Source organism: Alosa alosa, chromosome 7, assembly GCF_017589495.1.
Source record: "Alosa alosa isolate M-15738 ecotype Scorff River chromosome 7, AALO_Geno_1.1, whole genome shotgun sequence".
In the NCBI taxonomy this organism is placed as follows: Eukaryota; Metazoa; Chordata; class Actinopteri; order Clupeiformes; family Clupeidae; genus Alosa; species Alosa alosa.
In genome coordinates this window covers 7,819,459-7,846,200 of record NC_063195.1, presented here as the reverse complement: position 1 = coordinate 7,846,200, position 26,742 = coordinate 7,819,459, and the positions used below count along the sequence as shown (strand labels likewise).

Sequence of the window (26,742 nt, the reverse complement as noted above, 5' to 3'; positions counted from 1 at the left end):
GTTTGTATTTTTTTTTTTTTCATTTTCTTTAAAAAAAGGGCCAAAGCTTTCCATAGTGGATAAATGTGTGCAAGGTACCATACCAAACAATTGTTGCCAGACGTCATCATCCATAGGATCCGTAGGTTGTTTTTAAACCAACCTCACTCCCATGCAGTAGATGGCGGTAAAGCACTATACGTTTTTTGCCAACCGCCAAGGAAGACAAAAAAGAAGAACAAGAACGGTAGGATGGATACACAATTTGAAGCTGATTTTACCCGCCAACGTAAGTGAAGTCGATATTTTACATAAATGATCATTTAGTTAACTGTCAATGTGTTGTGACTGCAAGTTTAAATGCGGTTGCTGTGAGCGTGCTGTTGTAGGGTAACACAACACGACTAGTCTAACATCAAAGAGGACTAACGTTATTGGCCAAAGTTACCTGCCCACTGCCACTCTACGTATGCAAAACGTGACAACCCATCTTCTTTGTAGGCTACCGATGAACAGAGTTCCCCTCGACTCAAGTAGCAGTAATTTGTTTAAGCGGCTGAATGTGGCTCGATCACGGCAAAAGGAGTCGACAGTTTGTGAAACATATTGTTTGTAGCCAAGTCAATGGCCATGGACTCGTGGTTGATTCACAGAAAAGCACACGATTTGTTGCCTTAGTCTCGATTCATATACTCTGTTTATCTTTGAGGAGGAGAGAGATTTCATCACGAAAGACATTTTAGGCAACCAGTAGCGTAGACAACCATAACACAACATAAACATCACATAAAATTACTCATATCACAGAAATGTTAAGAGTTAAACAGATTACAAAGGTCTGGTATGGGCTGACCATGTGATGCAATGGCCATGATAAGGTGCTAGAGCATGTGCAATGGTGTTACTGCAAAATTAACAGTGCATGGATTGAGCAGTCCAATAGCTTTGCTTATTATAACATATTGTAACAATCTTGCAAAGTTGTTTTAGAAAGGTCTTTATTGGTTACGCACCAAAACACACGAACGCATAATGCCAGGCCAGACCTGGCCCTTATGCTCCAGCACTAAACATCTATGTGAGGCTGTATCTACAACACACACTAGTTAGACCCGGTTATGAACACTGTAATCAACTATAAACATAAACACGACAGTCAGGACGCACAACCTTGCATGGTTAACATTAACATTCAACATAACACATCAACCGAACAGCATCATGGGAGCACAGTCATCAACAGCTAGGCTCAGATCATTACAATATTAACTATGACTATAAAAATACAATAATGCAAACTTCACATACATTGACTAATCTTTGGCCGGCCGACACAAAATCAAAACCAGCCGCTTGACAATAATGTTCTATGTTGTTCTATTTAAATAATTAAAAAATATTTTTTTCAATTCAATCACTTTCTTTGAGCTGCACTTTTTTTTTTACCCACGCAGCCACGCAGCTTTCTCTCGTAAAGAATGTTTGTTTGCAAGTTGCACTGAAAGAAAGTTTTATTTTGCAGAACTGTCATCTGAAATATCTGTATGTATTGAACCATTACAACTGTCAGTGAAGCGGAGTGAGGAAGAAGGGACTGATGTCATTCAAGAGTACCCTGCAGTGCTTAAAGGTAAACTATGCAGTATTGGCATATTCCTTACTGTTTTCTCGGTTTTTGCTTCTTTCTCGCTGGCTCTGTCATGACGAATGTCTGAGAAACTCAATCGCTACCTTTTTCTAGCCGGTGCCTGGTGTGTATGTGTATTTGAATGCAGTAAAGCAATTTGTTACACTCATTATACTTCCTGACACTGAGGCCATCGGCCCGCCGGCCCACAGTTGCAAGGGTGGTTTTTCCGCTCACAGGCGCTAGGTCAGGGGTCTCAAATGAGCTGGGGGCAAATTATGCCAACGTCATCTGATTAGAGGGCTGGCTATTTCTGAAAATGCAATGTTCTTTTTTCAAATACCACACAAAACTGCGAACAGAAAGTGCAAGTGTTTTTATCTAGTTTTAGACACCTGTGCTAGCAACCTTAGCTTATAAATAAAATAATGATAAAATAAATATTAATACAAATTATAAAACAAATGAAAAGCATAAAACAGGTATGTGTGTGTTTCACACCAAATAAAAAATATTTTCCTCTCATAACTTTTTTTAAACCTGGCAAACTAGGGCGTCAGGGTTAAGAAAAGCAACACCATTGGATTTTTTTATATCAAAATTTCAAAAGGCCATGGCTTGAAAGTGGTCAGAGATAAAGTCCTACTGTAAATGTAAAATCTTTGAGTAAAACAAAAGTTTATGAAGGGGTAAATTTACCCATCTAATTTGCCACTGGATGGCAAGCACCTCAAATTATGCACCTTTCAGTAAATACTGGATGAACATATTTGAGCAGGTTTACTTTCCTTTTTTCATATTACCCACATAACAAATTAACAGGAAAACACCTAAGATGTATATGGTTTCTAAACCACAAGGCCTACAATAAAGTATTCTGGTCAAATCAGTTCCTATCGCGGGTAATCTGTAGCCTGGGTGTTCCCATGCTGCCTTGCGCGCGATTTGATTCACGCTGCTAAGGCAGCCTGGAGACCATGGAGCAAATTTTAAGCCTGAGATAGGGAACCAATCACAGAACAGGGGAAAGCAAGGCGATGATGAGCTATGCACAGGCGCATTTGATAGACATCCGTGGCACCCAATAAACGGATCTGGGCATTTTTTTCAAATACGAGAAAATTAACGTTTGGTTCCCAGACCACGTCTCATTGAGAAGTGGTGGCGCTAGCCAGGCTAGGTAATCTGAGTACCCAGAAGTTCGCAACATATTGCGGGAGACTTTGTAGTTTAGAGCCCTATTTCTACTAGCCCTGCTGTCTGTACCACGTCCATTACGGACACTATCATCACGATTACCACTGCAACCTCCAAGCTATGTTGGGCAGAGGGTCGAAATAAGCATGGTATGCTTAGTGGACACCGTCGTATACACGCAGACGCAACTCCATTCAATAGACGATCGATCATAATCTCCAAAAGACTCACTGAACAAAAATGCTGATGTGGTACATGAAAATTTAGCTAAAAATGTAGAGAATGCAATGCAATCAAGCATTTTGGACGATATATTGTCACAAGCTGGCAGAATAGGCAACAGGCCGATGTGCGTTTTATTTGGAGACTGTTTTGCGAGACTGAGTTTGCTGCTGATATTCTAGGGATAGGCTACAACATAGCCAATGTACGACTTTAGCCTTTTAATATATTTGCTGCATTGGATCAGTCTTTCTAGAACCGGCAAGGGCTTTCTAGCCTCACGTCAGCAGCGCTGCATCACCCATATAGCCTACATTAAAACAACCAGCAGATGGTGGGCGGGTGCGGTTTTGAAAATTGGTCAAAAAACGTTGGTGCTGATGGATGATAAGTTTTGCTATGCAGTTATGGTTGAAATAATAGCCCATCAGCGCATCTCTAGTGTGTGTGCCACTCTCTCGCTCAGAGGGGAGGGAGAGGCTGAGGGTCGATCCAGTATGGATTCTAAACTCTGTGGTGGATAGGATCTACAATTAGGTGTTAACAATACTACTACGCTAGGTCGAAGTACTCCCAAGTGCTATTGCGCCACACATTGTAGTTCTCCTGTTTATTCGCTGGAAAATCGCCCGCGTTTCATGTTGCGTGGCGTAGACATTTCTATCAACTACTGCGTGCAACTGTATTTAAGTCGGGAAAACGTGGATGTTTTTGATTACTTCTACGGCTAGTTACGGCAAAGCCTGCTAGCATAGCAACATGCTAACACAGTCCAGCCGCGCACCAGAGCGTTTGAGTGCACGTACCGACACGGGAGAGGTGTGACTCAACTCGTGAAAGTTAAGGTACTACTGACATTGGGTGGCGTGTTCCTTTAAGGAAATGGAAGAAAAGCCTGGACTGGATCATGAATGTATGTTTGAAATGCACACATCACCACCAAAAACCAAAATGTTTGGTCTCACAATAAATAAATAAGTTAAGATCTCCCTTACAAAAATAAAATGTTTGCACGCAGCAAACGTGTGGGTGATTTGTGACAAACAAATAAGTTTACTAGAAAATATTGCCAGAAGTTTGCCAATGTTGGCCGCTAGAGGCAAACTTCCAGCAAAGTTCTGGCAGAGAGACACAGCACTCAAAAAATCCTCCATAGAAATGCATGGGGTTAGTTTGTAACGCCAATATGGCCGTTGTCTACACATATCACACCCCTTCCGCGGCAAAACGTCGACACGTGAATACATTGAGCCAATCATGTGGTGTAATGTGAAGACATAATTCCAATCGTGTCGTGATCTCGTTGCTGGAGCAAGATTGGTGTCGTGTAGCCTTGCGCACGCGCATTTCTGCCGAAGTAGATGCCCGATAAGTGCCCAAAAAGCATTGCAATATGGCCAATAAGGACTTTGGTTCTGGCAACAATGAGAAGTTTGCCTCTAGTGAGCTGAGATCTCCTGTTTCTATTTTGAGATCTGAGCTGAAAGCAGGCTGTAAAATAGCCTCATCTTGTTTCAGCCCAAGTCTAATTTAAATTTAACTTAGGGTATCCAAATAAGGTTTTTTTTCCCTCAATCTGCTCTATTTAGCCTTATTTGTCCTAATTGTTCTATAGGAGTTTACAAGTGAGATTAGCCTGGAGATTCCAGACCCAAATCCGAAAGATTAAGGGTCTGGCCATGAATAATGTAATGGCCCAGCTTGAGGGGCAGCACCAAGTTTACATTTGAAAATCTCACTGCACGCAATTGGCTAACACTATACAACCAATGTTTATTGACTGATTCCAGACTTCGACGCAATAGGATAACACTATGACTGTCATCTGATTAGCTCGCCTCTGGTCTGCCTATATCAGATACACCGATGTGATTGGTTCCTCGCGATACAAGGGACAAAAGTAACGTGCATCATTACTCTTTGCCAGCGAGTGACTTGTTGAGCAAATTGAAATTGTGCTACCTCGAGAACTCTGGATTCCCAGGGTAAGATGAAATCTCATCTCATTAAAATTTTTGTTTTCCTATTGGCAGCCTTAGCCTGCAAAGAAGAAAATTATTCACAAACTGAAAAGAAAGAAGAATCTGATGTCCTTTATGAGTATGTGACTGTGGTTCAGGAAGTGAAAGCCACGCCGAGACTAGACCTTGACGGTAAGCCTGCAATGCAAATATCACCACCAAAGGAACATTTCTTGTCTCAAAAATATTTTTGAAAATAGGCTACCCTTTTTTTTTTTTTTTTTTTTTTTCAATCTATTATTATCTTGCCTAAGTGATATCTTGTTTGAAATCGATACAGCCTTGACCTGCAAAGAAGAAAATTGTTCACCGACTGTAGGCAAAGAAGAATCTGATTTAGGAGAATATGACGCCATTGACCCGTCTCTGTTGCGTAAGTTCGTGAAGAGTTTTGTATTGTAACTGTAAGCTGCTAGTGCTTTACATGCCTCATGCTGCGGAAGGCCAATTTTGCCCTCTTTTTTTTTTGATGTAATATGATATGTCCTTGTTTGTTGTTATACTGAGTCAAAGTGTGCAGGTCCCTTTTTTGCCTGTAGTGGCCACTGAAAGAAAATAAGACAAAATGGGCCACTAAAGAAAAGGGTTTCAATACGGCATTAATGCTGCTGCCCAGGGCTCGAAATTAGCACCCTGGCTCATCGCTCAGAACCTGTTGCACTGTCATGTTTTTGTCATTATAGCAAACATTCTTGATTACTACTGCTACTATTCTTGATTGCTATACTAATGACCAAGATAGAGCTACGTCATTTGTTCGCTCTGCTTCAACACTGTATAGTTATAGGCTATAAAATATCGGACCTCCGAACATGGAGAGCCTGTTCATTTGAATGGAAATTGTGAACTTCTGCAGCGTTCTAAAAAGCTGTAGACCCTTTCAAGAGAGTTCCATTATCAGCATCATAGTTGGCCCCACAATGCTTCCGTTTTAACATTCCATATGTTATCTAAATGCAGAGGAAGTAGATTGGGAACCAAATAGAACGTTCAAGCATTGTTTTTGTTTTTATTGTTGAAAGGGTCTATAATAGGTTAATGATGGGCTACTCTCAAAATAGTTACGAATAAATAATTAACAGGACTTAAAGTATTCCAGCACTGTGCAGGATCTCCGGCTTGTCGTGGCTGTGAGGATGAAGATTTCCTCAGGAGAAAAAGTCGGGAAATCATTATAGATGAGGGTCATCATTTTCATTGTTCCTTGTTTCGATTCTGGTTCCTAACGATTCTCGATTCCGATTCTTTTAAGAGGCATTCTTTTACATGGAGCTCTGATGTGACACTATGTTCTGTGCCTCTTCCTCAGTGAACAGCTCCTCTAGTGGAGTCTTCCTGGGCAGTTTGCAGGGAGGCTGTTGCTGAAAAAAACAAATCAAAAGATTCATCAGTATTATCCCTAAAAAAAGGGAAAACCTCCATTAAAGGCATGATCGTTATTTAAATCGTACACTTACTCTCCTGCTCATCCTCATTCTCAGACTCCATGTTGTCCCCATCAACTCCACAGTCTTCCTCGGTTGACATAATTGCCATTTAGATCTTAGATTTTAATAGCTGAAAAGGACAGTTGTGCATGAATGACATTTTACCTGTTCAATCAGCTTTCTCTGAATCTGGTCCCAGATGGTGTCGTCATCATCCAATTTATGTTTAAAGCGTGGTTGCAACACAGTGGCCACTTGGAGAAAGTTCCTGATCTCATCATTCTGCAAAACACATGTTCTTTAAATGTTTTAACAAGCCACAGGATATTTCTATTCTACAGCAATTTCTTTCCAGGTGCCCTGCCTCAGTCACTTACCTGGTAGCGCTTGGATAGGTTTGCCCAAACCTGTTTTTTTAAGGTTTGACACAAAGACTGTGTCTCCCTCTTTTACAGCCAGGTGTGCCTCAAGCGTTTTGAGGGTAGGCAGAATCTGTCCGCATGTGGGACTCTTTTTCGGAGAATAGGCAGAGTGTTGAGGTGTAGAGCACCTTCATCAGGTTTCCTTGTCTATCTATCTCTACCTGTCTCTATCCATATCAGTGATCTCAGCCGTTGATCCAAGCTGGCTGCTAGAATTGCAGGGTACTGCTCTGTGAATCTCTCCTGCATTAGGTACAGAGAGTTCCAACGTGTTCACATCAAGTAGGAGTGAGTGTCAGGGCAGCTCTGATAAAAACAAGAACTTCAATTTTAAGTTATGATATTATGTAACAGATGCTTTTCATTCTAGGAGACAAACAATACTTTTGTAAAATTGGATTCAAATACTGTAGTACTACTCTGCAGAGCTCATAAATAATAAGATAGATCAGACATATAAAGTCATTATGTGTCAATGCACAACAATTAAATAAAGTGAACTTTGTGGGTCTTACGTAGAAGCTCTTCCTTCTCTCCGAGAACCACCTTGGCCATAGAGCATCTCTTCATCCACACAACAATGGTTCGGACCTTGGCCACCCACTGACACTGAATTTAGGGAGTATAGACTTTGTGCTGCTAAATTAAGTGTTTGGGCGAAACGGCCCAGTTTCACAAATCGCAGGCGCTTAATAGCCACATCCATGTTGGCAGCATTATCTACAGTGACTGCTACAGTTTTATCAGACATGCCAAACTCTGACAGAACAGTCACAGAACGTCACTGATTTCCTCTGCAACAACACAACCGGTCTGTGCTTTGTACACAGCCTTTGTTTTTAGCACTTTTTGCTGCATTTTGCCCTCCTCTATGTAGTGTGCGGTCATGGTGAGGTAGTGGTCCTGTGTGAAGACGGGGCACACATTTATTTATACGCCATGAACTCGGAGGAGGTGCTTTATCATGTTCGACGTGCACCCTCCTATGCATGAAACAATCTTGTCGCAAGTGTTGCATTTTGCCGAGATTCTGTTTAGAAAAGTGAAGCCACACTTTGGACCGCTGACGCACGCTATCCATGCTCAACTCGCTCGGTTATGTAAACACTTCTTCGTTGGTCTTCAGCGGTTTCTTCTTCCGGTCGGCGGACTGGGAATTGAAACTAGGAATAGAAATTTAAACTTTTGAACGATTCCGGGAAAATCGCTAAGCTAGTCCCGGTTCCAGTCGATACTTGATACCCAAGCCTAGCTGGGATGCCAGTTTACTGTGGGAAGGTTAGATTTGAGACCACTCGATGGTGCTGTGATGCCAGTTTACTCAGGGAGGGGTAGATTTGACACCACTCATCGAGGTTAGATGCCAGTTTGCTCATTCTGGTAAGCTGGTCCATATCCTGAAACATTACAACACACACGATTAAGCTGGGTTCCTCAGTCATGTTTCTGAAGAACTTAAGTTGAGTCTAATTTACCTTGAATGACCCAGTCAGCATATGCTGCCTAAAAGATGACCATTCTTGCAGTGCATGACTGTCTGGTTGCTGCAGGAGTTTGGTGGACAGGGTCTTGATGTTTTCCAAGTTGATGGAATCATCCTCCTTGACTGCTTGGGGCCCCAGCATGTGAAATGCTCCCATGATATTGAGGTTTTGGAACCTTCTATCAAGATTGACCTGGAGGCCATCAATATAAGGTTCCATTACCTAAACATGGCACAAAGGAAATTATTTTTTAGCTTTAAGTTTTATTTATTGACTCCATGTGGAAGTAACATTTCAATCAAACTAATCAAACTGGCTCTGTCGTTTGTTTTATTTTTCTTAGACTGATACTACTTACACTCAAAACAAATGTGTCCTTTACCGGGACCAAATAACCTCCCTTGTGGGATTCTCCTGGCCTCTACCTCTCCTCTCCCTCTCCTCCTCATCAATGATGTTAAATGCACCCAATCCTGCAGGGTTGTCAAGGTCACTATGCAGTTGGGCCAAGAATGAGCTAGGGGGCTGTGCATCTTCCGGCATGCCATAGTAACTGGATCCTGATTAGGTCAGTTGCTTCTGGCATGCCATAGTAACTGGATCCTGATTAGGTCAGTTGCTTCCGGCATGCCATAGTAACTGGATCCTGATAAGGTCAGTTGCTTCAGGCATGTATAGTAACTGGATCCTGATGAAGTCAGTTGCTTCAGGCATGCCATGGTAACTGGATCCTGATGAAGTCAGTTGCACAGTACTCAGCAGTTTTTTTTTTTTTTTTAATGTAATGTGCGCTGATTTAACAGCCTACAATTTAGTTGTACTGCTTTGCAATTATGAGATGCATGTTAAAGGTACCTGCTCTTTGATGGTCAGGAAGTTGACCGTCTCTTTTCGGAAAATTCTAGAAAGCCGGGCTAAATGTGGTAGTACATCTTCCTGTAGGTACATTGGGCATCGCTTTCAAATGGCCACTTCAGTCGCGCATTACGAGGCGTGAAGCTGCGTGAAGCTTTAGTACCACTTTCAGCCACTGTGCGTCGCTCTGCCACTGTACATCGCTCTGTCAGTAGCCTGACTGCCGCCCTTTCTGAAAAAGCAGGAGGCTAGGCTACCTTTAAGGCAAGACACTACAGGTGAATAGGGTAAAATGTTAAAATAATAGACATCACCATGAAACTTCCTCAGTTGATTACTTACAAGTATGAACAAAAAATGTATTACAAGTTTTTGAAATTCGAATGTTTAATTATGCAAATTAGGCATTATCTCATTAAATATCTTTTTTTGCATATATTTTTCGGTAGATAGATCTGAACATATGATAAAGCCAGGTACAAAATTATTTTTTCAAAACAGTGTCTTAATTTGCCCTACTTCTTGACTGCAATTTAATCAATTGACTGCTTGACATGTCATTTTTATTTTTCTGTACAATAAACAAATACATCTGCTTTATGCCGCAGAATTACATTCATATTTGGCTGACTGCAGGCCAGCCACTTCCCTCCCATATTCCAAGATTAATATAGTAGCCTATACAAAAAGCACTTCATACTATCATAAAAAAAATCGTTAAAACGAATAGCTATTTGCAATTTGACAAAATACTGGTCCTCATTTTGCGAATGTGAGGACGATATGAGCCTGTTGCATTTAGTTAGATGTCCGAGTCAATGCTTTATAATGTTTGAAAACCACTGGCTCGTAATCACAATAATTTAACACAGACAGTTGGATAGCCTACTTCATCATGTCCCCATGCCTACATTTTTGTGAGTAGCATAGAGATCGTTAAAAACAATAAAGTATGGCTCTCTGTTTGGGACATCGAAAACTTATATTTTTAATAGACTACCGTCGAAGATGCTGACTTGCAAAAGCCTCGGGATAACACGTTATCTCCACTATCATCAGTCATGCCCCTTGATCAAAGTGGGGAATGAAATAAAAGTTTGAGAACCACTGGCTTAACAAGTTACCTGCAGTCCAGAACACAGAATCTGTTGCAATATTCTGATGATCGGCGATGATCTCGGCAAATGTTTGTTTTCCAAAGTAAGAATTTCACTTCACCATGCACCTTTGACAATGAATAGCTCATTACACTTGTTACTGTTAAACGTAGGCCTACCTGGTATCATTACAAACATTATTCTGTGTCCTAAAACTGGCATATTTTATGGCATTGTGTCATGTAAGTTCGTTGCAAAATCTAGAGAAATGTGTGAGGTGGTCAGCGGGGGACAATTGAGACACACATTGGATTGTGTTTTTACTTGAACATTCCACACTATCCACAGCTGTGGTAGGCCTATCAGGGGCAGGAGGATTACTGTTAGCGCAGGCTTTATATAAAATTCTTCAACAGAAGGCCTCGAATGTTGTCTTGTTTGTGGAGCGCTTTGCTTCGCTTCTGTAATATCGGCTTCATTGAAAATGAGGGCTTCCCTCAATGACCCTCCGAGAATAAATAAAGGTTGAATGAATGAATGAATGACCAAAATAAAGGCCTGTGGTTTGCGCAGCCTACAGTAAATAACAGACCCGCCAGAATGTGCGTGATGCTTTTTTACGAGCAAGATGTTTTTGGTACCCTACGCACACTACATGTTATTAAATAACAATGATCATCAGTAATATTCGACCATTCATTTGGGTAAATGGGCAAGCGTGACCACCTTGATTGGCTGATGATTGTAACGCGGGCATGATTCCAAACACCTCCCTTACGATGATGAGTGACAGGTGACAGGTCTCAGAATGTGTGTGCTACACAAGGACGGAAGATGAATAACTGAGGCCGTAGGCTATTCACAAAGGCTTTTATCTTACTACTAGGAGTAGGCTACTCCTAAATCGCACTTAAAGATTTTAGCTTGGAGTTTTAGCTTGGAGTCTTAAAAGTTATTCACAAAGCCTTTCAGACAGCTCCTAAACTAGGAGTGAGTCTTCGTGGCTATGGATGATGTCATTACTCATGCACGAGCTTGACTGAAGTGACCACCTTGATTGGCTGACGATTGTAACGCGGGAATTCCAAACACCTCTCTTCCGATGATGAGTGACAGGTGACCCGGTCGGAGAATCGTGCACTACACAAGTAGTAGCGCGAAGGGCGGAAGATGATTAATAACTGAATAAAAGGCCTAGCCTAAATGAATAAAGAGTAAGGCAAAACAAATAGCCTAGTAGCCTAATGAAACATAGGCCTATGGATTGATGTAGTAGCCTACCTTTGCAACATTATTAAAATAATCTGTCACCATATGCCTAGGCTATGTTTGCAAAGAGGAGAACATTTTAATTTGATTCACAATGAAACGTTACATTTCATTTACATGTTAACAATGAGTAGTTTTGGTTGTTGTTGGTGGCGAATGCAAAATTGTTCCCTCAGCGATTGGAAGCTCCTGTTAGCATAGGCTCGCATTTCAAAACATCATAACGTAAAATGCCACAAAAAGCTGTTTATGAATAGGTCTTAGTGAGTTAGGAGTCCTCTTGACTTAAGCTGTCCCAGACTTAGGTGCTACTTTTAGGTCTAAAATGCTTCGTGAATTACTTTTTGTGAAAAAATTAGGAGTCCTAAAGTTAGGAGTGAAACGCCCATTATTTTAGGAGTTGCTCCTAAATTAGCCATTTAGAGCTACTTTAAGCCTTAAAATTCTTTGTGAATAATGACCCTGAATAAAAAGGCCTAGCCTAAATGAATCAAGGCAAAACAGCCTAGTAGCCTAATGAAACATAATGGATTGATGTAGTATCTTTGTAACATTATTAAATTATTCTGTTACTATGCCTACGTTTGCAAAAGAGAACATTTTAATTTGATTCACAATAATGTTACATTTAATTTACATGTTGACAAGGATTAGCCTAGTTTTGGTTGTTGTTGGTGGCGTTATTGCATGTTCGTTATGCCTACAATGCAAAATTGCTTCCTCACGATTGGAAGCTCCTGTAGCTGCATAGGATTTCAAAACAGGTTTGTGAATAGGTCTGTGAGTAAGGAGTCCTCTTGACTTCTTTTAAGCTGTCAGAGGTGGGAACGTGTGATTTGTTGGGGTCAGGGCCGGATTAACTGGGCACAAATGTCTGATGGCCCCCCTTCCCCCTAGCCAACGTGAATCGGGTGGTTAGTTAATAGGCCTATCGTGAAGATTTTTCCTGCCATCTAAGGCACGAGCGCATCTGTGAGGCCAAGCCTCACCAAGTAGCTTTGTTTGTTTACAACTAACATTCCATTTAATTAAACTGCTTCATAGGCTATGCCGAAATAGTTTTCAACATTTTGAATATTAGTGTCGGGTGAATTGAAATGTTCTCAAAGTAGCCTTATGGCTGAAAGCTGCTTGGGATCCCCCCGTCAAGCAATATAACCATACAAACGCGCTTCCTGCTTTGTCAGAACTGAAGAGCTGTGGACGGCACGGCAAGGTATGCCCAATGAAAATAAATTAACGCAGCACAACACAGACCCCGCTTCTCTCGCGTCAATCACTGACAGTGACCTAGAATAAATGCATGGGGAAAAACACTTCCCCATGACAAAGACATCGTAAAACACTGAAAGTTAATATTTTGTCACTAGCAACATACATCTGTCCTTTGTCAAATGTATTATGTTCCAAATAGCCTATACGTAATTCTGCTTCATAAAGTTGAACAAATACATTTGCTTATTTCACAGAAAAATATAAATAGTCAGTTAGGGTCTACAGTGCAGAGTTGGTAAGTTATGGTAGGCCAACTTGCAGTGAACATACAGACAGGGGAAATTCTTTCTCTTGTAGCCGAGTAGCCTCAGGTGCGCACGTAGACATAAGGCCGAACATGCAAGCGCCAATGAATCGTGCTCTCACGACAATCATGCTGTTAAACTTAAATAGGTTAACATCACTCTAAGTTCGCCTTCAAGCAAGGAAAAACGATGATTTGAAGACATCTGTTTCGTTGGAAGGGCAAGGGGTCGCAACAGGGCTGTTATGAGAGTATTAAATTGATGGCAGGGCTGTTATGAGAGTATTAAAATATGGGATATTCTACGGGAAAACATTAAAACTCAAGACAGCGGGGGAAAGTTAAAATACGTGATAAACACAGAAAAAGTTGGCATGCATTGTTTCGGCCCCCGTGCACAGGGATTTAATAATCAAAAAAATAAATAAACCGCTAATGAAGTAAACTTGTGACCATCAAAAATCGTTTTTATCGCTTGTAACTCCGTGATAACAGGACATAACAGGAAGGCATTTGGCTGAGCAACTATGGTTAATATGCTCTATATTTTGTCCAAATGATGTCTGTCTATCATCGTTGCACTCGGAGAAAACCAGAATGTTTCATTTGTCCTGCGTTTTAATTTGTCCTGCGTTTTTGCTACGGCTGCAAACAGGATTCACTCGCAGTTAACCAAATATTTCTTTATTAGGGCAGGGCAGGCATATTTCTGGCTATTAAATTATTTCTAAACCAGTGTGCTAAAGTCTGTAGTGAAGTCTGTGTAGGGTTTTCCAGGCTCCATTTCTTTTTACGAGACACCCTGCTCACTTGAGCCATCTACCGGTTGTTTGGGTTGTTGCAGCGTCTCACTGGAAAAATACAAATTAAAGTCGTGTGATACCGTGTGATCCCACGCACGGACCGCGAGTGAAGCTGGCCAAGTCGAAGCACTGCCCACTGTATACTGAAGCCACAAAGCAGTATGTGCAACAAAAATGTCATGACAGCACTGAGGTTATTTTGCAATGTAAACAAACATGTGTGCAATGTGTTTGCTAAAACATATTTTAGTAGTGGTGTAAAAGATTAATAATAGTGCACATTGCATCTGGAGCACACAATAATGACCAGAATTGTTGTTAAAGGTCAAAAAAAAATTCTCACCTTTACTTTTAAGTCCTCAAGGCCTAAAGACTGATGCAGCTTTCAGTCAACAATCAGTAGATAGAGCAAAGTATGGTGTTTCAGTTTGTTTTCGATGTCCCTCCGTGATAACTTCATACACACAGCACTTTGCTACTGAAGTGTTTGCGGGAGGGGACATTATAGCAAGGCTCAAGTTTTTTCATCATATAAAGGAATTCTGAGTCTGTAACCACCGAATAGGCCTGCATGTCTTGTGTTATGAAGACACCCACTGTGTTATGTCTTATTATTCTATTTTTTTTTTATTATTCTATTCTATTTTTCAGAATGTGTAGTTTTTATGTATTTTGTGCAGTTCTTACTTTATACATGCATCTTTACATCAGCTCCATCCATTCTTAGCACATAGAGCTTATGAGTTGGCACATTCTTTTTGTGCAGCACTTCCTTTATTGCTGCTACAATGGTTACAGCCTTCCCCATCACTGACATTGACCAAGTCCAGGATCTGGCTGAAGACGTATATCTGAAAAATAAAAGGACATAACAAAATACATAAAATATATACTCCAGTCCAGTTAGTTAGTTATTGTCCCCTCAATTGACTGATGCTGAATGTGCAGATCCAGCTGCCTTTTAACAGAAACACATCTATGCTCTCATCTACCCCCAACCCGATAGCCACAGAGGACTGAATCTCTTTAAGAATTGGTTCTTCAACCACTCTGGCCAATATTTCCAGCATCTCATCAATAAAGAGGTGAAACCAGTAATTGGTCGTTTTTCCAATCAAAAGTAAATTAGATTATACATAGATGAAATATTGTGTGTTTTTTAGCATAGCTTATTTGTAGATATGAAAAGTAAATATGAACAATAAAACAGTAGTATGATAATTATTCACCTTTAGCTTTTCAAAATAGTCACACCCCAGCAACTCTGCAAGATCCAACAGAGCTAAATAGTTTGTTCTCTCTCAGATGATCTAGGCATTTGAAGCCCCAATGGTTGCCTTTTGTTATGATGGGGGTCATAGATCAAGGCAACTAAATCTGAGTTTTTTTTTATCAAGGCAACATGATGCAAGTGATGTTTGAGTACTGTCAACATGAATATACGGTACAAACATTGAGATTCAGGGGGCTTTCACACCTACATCATTTGTTCCGGACCTTCAGACTTTTCGGTTTGATCCGAACCAAAATTGTAGGCGATAAATGTGCCACAGACCACGATCTGCATCAAAAGACCAAAATTTCATCTGACCTAAAAAGGTGTTCTCGGTCCCTCTGGCTGAGCTCCTGGTTTGGAAGAATGAAACAGCATGATGGACGAATGATAGTTTCTCTTGAATTTACTTTATTGACTGTTGTTATTTAATTTGACAACAGTCAGCTTACATTTTGAATCATTGACTACTACTTTCTCTTTGTCGCCATGGTGGTATTGAAATAAATGCATTAGAAAAAATAAGAACGTTTGTGAACCCTTTTGTTTTGTTGCCAGCATAAAAACAAGTATAGGCTTACTGTCAGCCTATCCTTGTCATGACAAGATAAAACATTGTGTCTAATGTGCATAGTTGAAACAAAATGGGATGAATTGAACAACGTAGGACATCCATAGCGTAGGCCTAGTCCATATCGATAAAAGATTATTAATGCCTTCTAATCAGAACTTCAATTAGAACTTTGTTGTAATTTTCCTGTGTTCTACGGTCTATTTCCTTTCTATGACCACTTTAGGACGGGAACGGTCCACTGTGAATACCCCTGTGCTTGTCTTAGTCATATTGACATCTTATTTCAAAGGCAGCAGAAAGAAAAAATTGTCCTCTGGCATTGCCCCTTTAAACACCAAATTATGCAGACTTCATGAAATCATATAGGGCCACGGTTGTCAAACTGGGGGGGTACGTGGACTGATTTCAGGGGGTACGCGAAAAAAGATCTAAGTCATATGCCTTTTCAAACGTTTTCTCTATCCCACGTTGATAACTTAACTTCCGCATGCACTGCACATTAAAAACTTATTTTCTCAGCATTAACAAAATATTCGAGAGTGGAGACAGAGAGGGTAAAACAGCGTTTCTCAAACTGTGGGTCGTGGAGACATGCCAGGTGGGGCGCTAACTGACGTGAAAAACAGGAGTTTAAAAAAAAAAAGAAAAATTATCTGTAGCCTAGGCCCAGGTAGCACCCGATGTGCAATGGACGCACTGTGTTATTCATAGGGAAGCACTCGTGTCAAGGCAGCTTAGTTAGTCCCGATCTGAATGAGATTTTGAACGAGGTTGTGAGAGTGGTGAATTTCATCAAGACCCGGCCCTTAAAAGCGCGTCTATTCTCCGCACTTTGAGAGGAGATGGGAGCTGAACAAAAGGCTGTACTGTTTCACAGCGAGGCAAGGTGGCTTTCCCGAGGTAAAGTGCTGTCGCGTGTTTGAGCTCCGAGTCGCCTCTTCTTGGAGGAAGAGCGCATGTTTTAATCTGCAAGCACGTTCACTAATGAACATTTCTTGACGAAGCTGGCCTATCTTAGCGATATATTGGGAAAGCTCAATGAGTTAAATCTCCAGTTACAAGGCAAAGACAAGCACCTAGCAGATAAGATCACTGCATTCAACAAGACGATTGTGTGTGAGATTAGGTGCAGATCTATTTAAAACAATCATTATATTCAGCACATTTGTAGGCCTATCATATGTTGACTATTGATGAGATTTGTATCATATGTTTATGATCCTATTCACTATTCTCGACAAAATTGATAAAAAAATAAATATTAATAAAACAATTTAAAAAAAACTTGTTAGCAATTGGTGGTGTTGGGGGTACTCCGGAAGATCATAATGTCTCAGGGGGTACTCCGGAAGATCGTAATGTCTCAGGGGGTACATGCCTGTTAAAAGTTTGGGAACCACTAATATAGGGGAATGCTCTGGAAAAAAAGTAGGCCGCATACTCTAGGTATCCCATGACCAGCACCTCAAGAAAATTCTTACATTTGGTGTGCGTTCGCTTTCCCTACTCGAAGACCATATTGGGAAATAACACAGAATGCATGTAAACTGTATGACATGACTCCTTTAACCTTATTGGATAGAATATGTGACCTGGAGACAATAACTGGTGAATTCATTTTGTCATTCAAACTGTCTGCCATTATTTTATTTCTGATAATGTATGTATCTCTGTTTATATTTAGTCTAAAGGTAAACACTTATCCTCAGAGACATAATCACATTAAGTGCATATAGCCTCAATTGTTGCTCAGCTTGCATACCAGATAGATCAGATCAGATAAAGGACATTGTTTGACAATTATTTTCTAACATTATAGATGTTCCGAGGATTCAGCCTCACAAAATACGGACCACGGAGGAAAAGAGAAGCGGAGTGAGATGTCACAGTCACTCCAATTCCAGCAAATCTTCACACCAGAAATTAAGTCACAGCTTGGACATACCGGACAAACAATATAAAGGCTCCTTGTGGTTCAAAACTTCACCTGAACCTGCTGCTCTTGCACGTCATGGACAAACACACGCTGGAGAAAAGCCCTACCAGTGTAGTACATGTGGGAGTAGCTTTAGGTGCAGCTCCCACCTCGCCAACCATCAGATCACACATACTGGAGAAAAGCCACATCAGTGTTCTGAGTGTGGAAAAGCCTTTAGTCAACTTTGCCATCTCAAGAAACACGAGAAGGTCCACACTGGGGGAAAGCCTTATGAATGTAGTACATGTGGGAAGGGTTTTAGGATTCGCTCAAAACTCGCCATGCATGAGAAAATACATATTGGCCAAAAGCCTTATCAGTGTGCTACATGTCAGGTGACATTCAGGACTAGCTTGCAACGCGCCGTGCATGAAATCATGCACACAGGAGAGAAACCTTATCATTGTACCACATGTGGGAAGAGTTTCCGGAGGAGCTCGCATCTCGCCGACCATGCGAAAATACACACGGGAGAAAAGCCATACGGTTGCAGCACGTGTGGGAAGGCGTTCAGGAGTAGATCTCAACGTGATGTTCACGAGATCACACACACATATGTAGCGAAGCAGCATCGGTGCACTGCATGTGGAAAGGCCTTTAGGAAGGATTGTGAGCTCAAGAGACACCAGATAGCTCACAGTGAGGAGAGGCCTTATCAGTGCACTGCATGTGGGAAGGCCTTCAAGACCAGCTCACATCTAGCAGGTCATGAGAAAATACATACGGGACAAAGGCCACATCAGTGCACTGTGTGCGGGAAGAGTTTCAGGACTAGGTCCTATCTCCTCTACCATGAGATGAGCCATACGGAGGAAAAGCCACATCGTTGTTCTGAATGTGGAAAGGCCTTTAGGGTGAAGAAAGATCTCAACAAACACCAGAAGATCCATACCGGGGAGAAGCCATATCTGTGTGCTACGTGTGGAAATAGGTTCTTAAGTAAGACAGAACTTACTTCACATCAGAGGACGCACACGCATGAAAAACCCTACAAGTGTTCTGTGTGTGCAAAGGCCTTCACACAACCCGGTACTCTGAAGACACACCAGAGGGTCCATACTGGGGAGAAAGCATTTCTGTGTACTACCTGTGGGAAGCATTTTAGATATAGCTCTCAATTCAATGTACATCAAAAGAGACATAGAGGTGAAAGTACACATCAGTGTCCCGAATGTGGAAAGGCCTTTATGACAAACTGTGAGCTGAAAATACACCAAGTGGGCCACACAGGAATAAAGCCGTATCAGTGCAGTGCGTGTGGGAAGAGTTTTGGTTGTAAATCAAGTCTCACCAGACATCAGAAGAAACATGTATAAGAAAAGCCGTATCAGTGCAGTGCGTGTGGGAAGAGTTTTGGGTGTAAATCAAGTCTCACCAGACATCAGAAGAAACATGTACAGTATAACCCATGCTAAAGTTGACTAAAAAGAGGAATATAAAATCATCTGTTAGAAATTGATCGTAATGCCTTCATTTAAAAAATGAGTAAAAATCCAACCTTTTTTAAGGAAACCAATTTTCTTAGTGAATGAAGAATGTATCCTAAATAAATAAATGTTCTTCCTTAAATTACAGGGACAATAAGTATTTGACCCCTATGTTAAATTTCCATAGAGGCAGGCATATTTTTTTTTTAAAAGGCTACTTATTTCATGGATCCAGGATACTATGCATCCTGATAAAGTTCCCTTGGTCTTTGGAATTAAAATAGCCCCACATCATCACATACCCTTCACCATACCTAGAGATTGGCATGGTGTGTTTTTCAGTTAGCCCATTAGATGGTTTGATTTGCATTGAACTCAATGAGTATCAAAACAGCTAATAGGCTAACTGAAAAACACCTGCCATTTGCCCCTTCATGACTGCTGCTATATGAACTAACCCTATGCATTTCTATGGATGATGATTTGAGATCTGTGTCTCCTCGTTAGAAAGTCTGCTATAATTGACCTTTCGCGAAGTCCCACCCCCCTTAGTTACTGTTGCTAAGTCCGACAGCTAAGACCGGAGTTGACTAGAACTTCAATGGTAGCTGTAAGCCTGTCTGTAAGTTACAACCTAAGAGGCTCTTTTACAGAGCCACGGACCTGATTTCATTTAGAATCCGTTGAACAACTCCAGTATGCCATGGAAACACATGTATAAAAATTAATATCTAGGTTTGTTGGGTGACAAACTTAGACGGGGGGCGAGTGGGACTCACTGATATTAATAGCTAGCTGTGCTAGATAGACTTGCATGCTAGGGCACCAGGTCATGTCATGTAAGGAACATGGTACTGCAAATAAACGGAAACATAGTCTACATTGCAGAGCGACTTCAACTTTTATTAATTTATGGTGAATAAATGTTACACTACTGTGCACAGCCCCATGCTTTTCTGACGAGGCGATGCTAGCACGTTACCAGCGGTTAGCTAACTATGCTAACCTTAGTTGTCTACGAGTCTCCTCTAAGTGACAATCATTTTATACATAATGCTGGCAGTGCTGAGAACAATAAACAATCTTGTTTATCGTAGTAAGTTAACTGTTTGGCTTAATTCATAGATGTGGTGGAGCACTGTTTCATTGTGGTTTGCTAAGGAGTAAGCTTAATCCTTTGCTTAAAATAGGGGAGAGCTGGGAGGAGATCATTTAATCTAACATAATAACAAAAAAGCATAATCAAGATTGAAAGCCATTATTCTGTGTATCGGTGTTGTGTTAATCCCACACATGTCGTTTGGCCGTCCCTTTTCCATTGACATCACTATACAATCCCATAAAACCGGAAAAAAATCACGGCTTCCAATGCATTTCTATGGAGCCGTAAGGTGAAGCTGTCGGACTTTATCTACATGTGAGGAGCTACTGGACTGCCATTGGCTCATCCACATTCGATGGGCGGGTCTAGCGATAGGTCAATTGATAGTCATAATGTACTGATGTCATTGTTCATGACAGATTACCATTTGCAGGGAATCACATTGGCAAGCGGCAAGCGTAACAAAATGCTCAAACCGCAATAAGTTCTATATTGTTCCTATGGTAACAAAATTGGTTTGCCTTAACTGACAATTGAATATGCTTACATTGCACTTTGAAAGTTGAACCAAGTTCAACGCTCAGCTTGTTCAACCATACAGAACAATTGGAAACCTGATGCTGCTGAACCATACAGAACAATAGGAAACCTGACGCTGCTGAACCATACAGAACAATAGGAAACCTTCCGCTGCTGAACCATACAGAACAATAGGAAACCTTCCGCTGCTGAACCATACAGAACAATAGGAAACCTGACGCTGCTGAACCATTCAGAATAATAGGAAACCTGACGCTTGCCGCTGGCCAGTGTGATCCCGCCTCACAGATTGTGTTATGACATCAGCTGGCTGAGTTATTACTGTTATATTTGAGTAAAACTTTAGTTTGAAGTATTGCGAAGTGTAAGTTGGTCAGGTAATGCGAGAGGCTACAACTGAATTGTGTTTTATTGGCATTGAACATAATAATAATGCATTTTATTCGTTAAATAGCGCCTTTCAAAGCACCCATGTTCGCTTCACAATGTTAACACAGTGAAAAACTAGAAAAGCATTTCCTGAAGGAAATACAGTGCATGAAAATGCAAAAAATATGATGTCAAATATCATACAGAGTAAAAACAAACTATATTGGTTGCCAGGTAGATGAGGTTTAATATAGTTGGAATGACTGAACAGTTAAATAAGTGGATAGTTTATATAGTTAAATGATTTGCTTGGTAGATAAGGTTTAATATAGTTGGAATGATTGAACGGTTAAATAGGTGGATAATTTAAATGGTTAAATTATTTAGGTAGATAATTGACGATAACTGACAGTTGGAATGGCTCTAATGTTTGCTAGCAGTTATGCTAACTATGTTATCAAAGATAATAATGTTAACCAAGTTACTTAACTTAGTTAACTTAGCTAATGTTTTCATTTTTAGTAGTTATGCTAACTAACACTATGTTAACCATGTGACTTAGCTAACCTAGCTTATCATTTTTAGTAGGTATGCTAACTATGTTAACTAGCATGCTAACATGTTAAGTATGCTTACCATGTGACTTAGCTAACTTTGCTAATCATTTTTAGCAGTTTTGTTAAAAATGCTAACTAGCATGCTAACATGCTAATTATGCTAACCATGTTACTTAGCTAATCATTTTTAGCAGTTTTGTTTAAAAATGCTAACTAGCATGCTAACTATGCTAACCATGTTACTTAGCTAACTTAGCTAATCATTTTTAGCAGTTTTGTTTAAAATGCTAACAATGCTAACAATGTTAGCAATGCTAACCATGCTAACTAGCTACAGTGGGTAGGAGTCATAGTTGATGACAAGTAACAGTTACAATGGCTGAACAGTTAAAAAGTTCAGTAGTTTAAAGGGTTAAATTGTTTAACAGTGAAATATTGTAGTGAGGACTTTTATTTTGAAACAGTTTTTGGCAGAGGAAGCAGTTGAACAGGATGTGTAGTCTTAATAGGGCCAGTTTGTATGCTTAAAGCCTGAGACTGGCAGTTGATGCAGCCATAGGATTCTAATTGCTTAACGGCTCTATTGTGATGTCATCAGCCCATGTTAAGTCTATGGGGAAATTTTGATTAGTTTTTAATTAATAGTTTAAAAAGTATAAAAGTTACAAAGATGAAAAATACATAGCACCCATGTCCTAAGTAAGACCTACGTAACATAGTTTGAATGAAGTTTCTACGTTAAACGGTTGAAGCTGCATTAAGTGCGTTAGAAGAATAATAATAATAAAATGCCTTGGAAGAACAGTACAGTGCATTTTCATGCACTGTAATAATGATAATCAGTACACAAATTAAAAACAAGAAAAGAAAAATGAACACAAGCTCTTCTAAGGGGGAACGGAAATGTGTAATGTACTATTGTGTTGATGTAAATAAAATGTGTATGTGCTCAAATCAGTCTGACGGTGGTGTCTTACGTTTTATATGACGTTAGCTGACTGAGTTATTCTGATATACTTGTCCCAGAAATAGTCTAGTTGGAGTAATAGTGCAGTGTAAGGTGTCATGGCCCCTGCAGTGGGGTGCCTGCTGTCATGACGACTCGTTCTGCAGTGTTCCACCTGGTCACTAGTGGGCCCCGTGTTGGCTGTGTGTGTGTGTCTGTCTTGCAGGGTTCCTTGCAGTGGGGATCAGCTGGATGGGTTACACCTGGGCCCGGTGTGACGAATGTTGGGAGAATGAACGTTCGATTACACTTTACTTGACAGTGTCGACATAAGATTGACATGACACTGTCATGAACGTGTCAAAAAAAAAGTCATAAACGTTTATGACATAATGCTTCTGTTATTAAGTGACATTCAGGTTTTGTCATAACAAGTTAGGGTTAGGATTAAGGTTAGGTTTAGGTTTCATGTGTTATGACAGTGTCATGTGTTCAGGACAGTGTCATGTCACTCTTATGTCGATACTGTCAAGTAAAGTGTTACCGAATGTTCTAAAGAATATCTGGGTTCATTGAATTCAACATAGAATTTTAAAACCTTGAATTGTTGCGAAATGGAATCTTAAGTTAGAATGTTCAAAAACCCACACCTTTAAAGGAGCGATTTGTAGGATTGTTACCGAACATTCTGTAGGCCAAAATCAAAACACTGGTGAACGTTCTCAAGACTACCAGACGTGAGCCTCTTATGGGTTGCCAGATGTAATGAAGACTTAGCTAACGTTAGTTGACCTGCAGCTAATCTGAGTACCCAGAAGTTCGCATCATGCTGAATGAACCTGCAGCTGCTTTAACGTTTCTCCAACCATGACCCAGCTACACAATACGGAAACAGTGAAAACAAAAAATACCTCTCTAACCGACGTATACATATTTAGCTGAAGTTAGCGATGCAGATGAAGTTTAGCCTAGGCTAGGATACCTGTCGTGGAGAAATATGGCCAGCTCTGTGTCAGACTTGATATTCTTCGTTTGACAAAGACATCTCAGGAAGCTCCTTCAATGTTCACTTTGTTTCTTGTTTTAATTTTGTAAATTTGCTTGCCTCTCGTAGGCGTTCATGACTACAACTGACGGCAAGTTGACAGTTGGCCTTTGCTAATTTGGCAACACAAATAGGAGGACACGCTAGCCCATTATTAATATGCTATTCTAGAATTAATCGTTCAAAACATAAACGAAAATTCCAAGAGATTCCACCCCGTAACTCATTTTGTTTCATGTGTTTTACGGGTTATAGTAATGTTGTCAAATAAGCCATTACTTCAATTCATTGTGTTTACTTACTCTCTGACAACATATGGTGATCATTTTTGGAATGGTTACAATTTATTTTCCATTATTTCCTACGTACTGGTCCTTTAAAGGTGCCATGTGTAATGTCTGCTAAAAAATCAATTCATACTCCACATTCCATAAAAGATGGGGGCAGTATACCTCCAGAAAGTGAGTTGGTCTACCCTAGAGTAACAACCGAGAAACGTGTATTGCAGTTTGGCTGGCGGTTATGTTGCCCGCATACCGCCTCACATGGCCGAAACTGGTATTATGACACCTGTCGGGCTGTGGCTAGTAATTAAGTGTGCTTGCAAAGCAGCACACTTATTGTTCTTCTTAAGTTTTATTATTATTTTTCCCGTCTCCCTAATTTTTTGTCAGCTCTAGCGCCTAGGCCCTTTGAGACAGAGACACCGTTCCAACTTTAAAACGTCCGGTCAGTACCGATGTAAGTTGCTCGCGAAGATGACGTCGTTTGTCCACCATATTGGATTGAACAGGAAACGAAACTAAATTTTCACAGGTCACAAATTTGGTCCGAACGCCACGAAAATTGACGTACATTATCCTTGGACCAAGCCTCACAAAAGTTACCAGAAGGATTTTCGATTTTAGAAAGCGTTTGCCCGTCACAGCCAAACGAAATCGGCGGCGAAGCTCCGAAACAGGAAGTCATCCATATCTCAGGAACACTGTCACATATCGATACCAAATTTTGTATTTGAACTCGGGACTACAATGTGAGGGTGCATAAGCTAAAAAAAAAAAGAAAACATGCCAAAAGTTTCCAGCATTTGGCAAACCACCCACCTGTATTTGGTAACTATCACCTTTCACATTTGCAGTTGTACTACTACCACAATGCCTTCCAAGTCACAATGTCTCTGGGCAGCCTTGCCCAATCAGGAAATCCTTGCTCAGCCATGGGATAGTATGGACTTACGAACTGAAATGGTAAGGAGAACATTAGCTATTTATTGCTGACGTAGTACAGTTATTTTCACATTGACGGTATTCAAATTAAATTTTTAACTAGACTGCATTTCTGGCGGGAACTGCGAAAGTGTGCTTGCCCTGGTCCGGTCACCAACGTGAGCAGACAGTGGCATACGCTATGCTGAACCTGGCTTGATCCAGGCATTGTAACAGTGCCTTTCAGTGTTGGAGCAGTGGCAATATCTCAAAAAGCTCTAGGAGAGGGCTATTCAACTATTGGCTTGCGGGGTTGAATGCGGTTCGTTGATTTTACCTTTGGCCTGCCTTCGAATTTAGCTTCTATGACTGAGATCAAATCAATAAAATAAAATGACAGCAGTGATTGGCTGCAAAAATAAATAATGTCACGCGTCTTTACATTACATTACATTACATTACATTTGGCTGACGCTTTTTTAACCAAAGCGACTAACAACATGGTAAACAGTAAGTTTTAGAACAATTCTCACAATTTTAGGACAGTTTAAAAAGAAACACATTAGAGTACAGTAAGAATAAGTGCGTCGGTGAGTGCTGTATTTTAACAGTTACTTGTCAGTTTAACGGCTGGTGAGTGCTAGGATCAGTAAGACTTGTTGTAAGTGTTGCTATGAGAGTAGATGTTCTCTAAAGAGCTGGGTCTTCAGGAGTTTTTTGAAAGTGGAAAAGGATGTCCCTGCCCTTGTAGGAACTGGCAGTGTGTTCCACCAACGAGGAACAACAGATGAGAAAAGTTTGATTGGCTTGAGCGCACCGGGTGGTAGAGCTAGACGCCGTTCGTCAGAGGAGCGCAGCGGTCTGGAGGTAGTGTAAGTCTGTATGAGGGGCATTCAAGTAGGTGGGAGCAGAACCGAGACTACTTTGTAGGCAAGCGTTAGAGACTTGAATTTGATGCGGGCCATAGGTAGCCAGTGTAGCTGGATGAGCAGCGGGTAACGCCCTTTTGGGTTGGTTGTAGACCAGGCGCCCGCCGCTTCTGGATCATCTGAAGTGGTTTCACTGCGCAGGCTGGGAGACCTGTCAGGAGGGCATTGCAGTAGTCGAGTCGTGAGATGACTATTGCCTGAACCAGAAGTTGGGTAGCATCTTGAATCAAGTAAGTCCTGATTTTCCGTATGTTGTAGAGTGCAAAACGGCATGACCGGGCGACTGAGGCAACATGATCTGAGAAGTTTAGTTGGTTGTCGAGAACAACTCCTAGATTTCTTGCAGTCCTGGTCGGTGAAACAGACGGAGTCAAATTTGATGTTGATGTCATGGTGTATGGTAGGTTTAGCTGGGATGACCAGCAGTTCAGTCTTTGAGAGGTTCAGCTGGAGGTGGTGTGCCTTCATCCATGTAGCTATGTCTGAAAGGCAATCTGAGATCCGTGCTGAAACCAGGGGGTCGTCAGGTGGAAAGGACAGATAGAGCTGTGTGTCGTCTGCATAGCAGTGGTATGAGAAGCCGTGCGAACGGATAATCTGTCTTGCACCTCTCAAACTGGGCTATCAGGTAACCTAGAGAAGAATTGAAATTATGAAATATGACCAAGGCATTAAAATGCTGCTTGTTTGTCAGGATACTTTTTTACTGATTTATTTTTAAAATATGAGCTATGAGTGTGAATGTTATATATTCCATCCCCTAATTCTGTTTTACTGGTTTATTTGACAAATAATCTATATGGATTTGCTCTATAATAACCTTATGTCTGTTTAGGATTGTTTTGAGAGCCTATTGATGTATCTCAGAATAAAGT

General features: G+C 40.8%; 1 protein-coding gene across 1 annotated transcript; it reads left to right on the top strand.

Annotated features, from left to right (window-relative positions):
* Window positions 1–204: 204 nt before the first annotated feature.
* LOC125297294 (zinc finger protein 883-like) lies at window positions 205–19,202 on the top strand. The gene is made up of 5 exons (XM_048247576.1): window positions 205–268; window positions 1,502–1,609; window positions 5,059–5,178; window positions 5,327–5,419; window positions 17,589–19,202. The coding sequence occupies exons 1-5, from the start codon at window positions 232–234 to the stop codon at window positions 19,061–19,063; spliced, it is 1,833 nt and encodes a 610-aa protein (XP_048103533.1). The 5' UTR covers window positions 205–231; the 3' UTR covers window positions 19,064–19,202.
* Window positions 19,203–26,742: the final 7,540 nt, after the last annotated feature.

Excerpts from the sequence above, each read along its gene's own strand:
- LOC125297294 (XM_048247576.1), top strand. The coding sequence starts at position 232 with ATGGATACACAATTTGAAGCTGATTTTACCCGCCAAC. Across the intron at positions 269-1,501 it reads AGCTGATTTTACCCGCCAAC|AACTGTCATCTGAAATATCT; the intron begins GTAAGTGAAGTC and ends TTTATTTTGCAG. Across the intron at positions 5,420-17,588 it reads CATTGACCCGTCTCTGTTGC|ATGTTCCGAGGATTCAGCCT; the intron begins GTAAGTTCGTGA and ends CTAACATTATAG.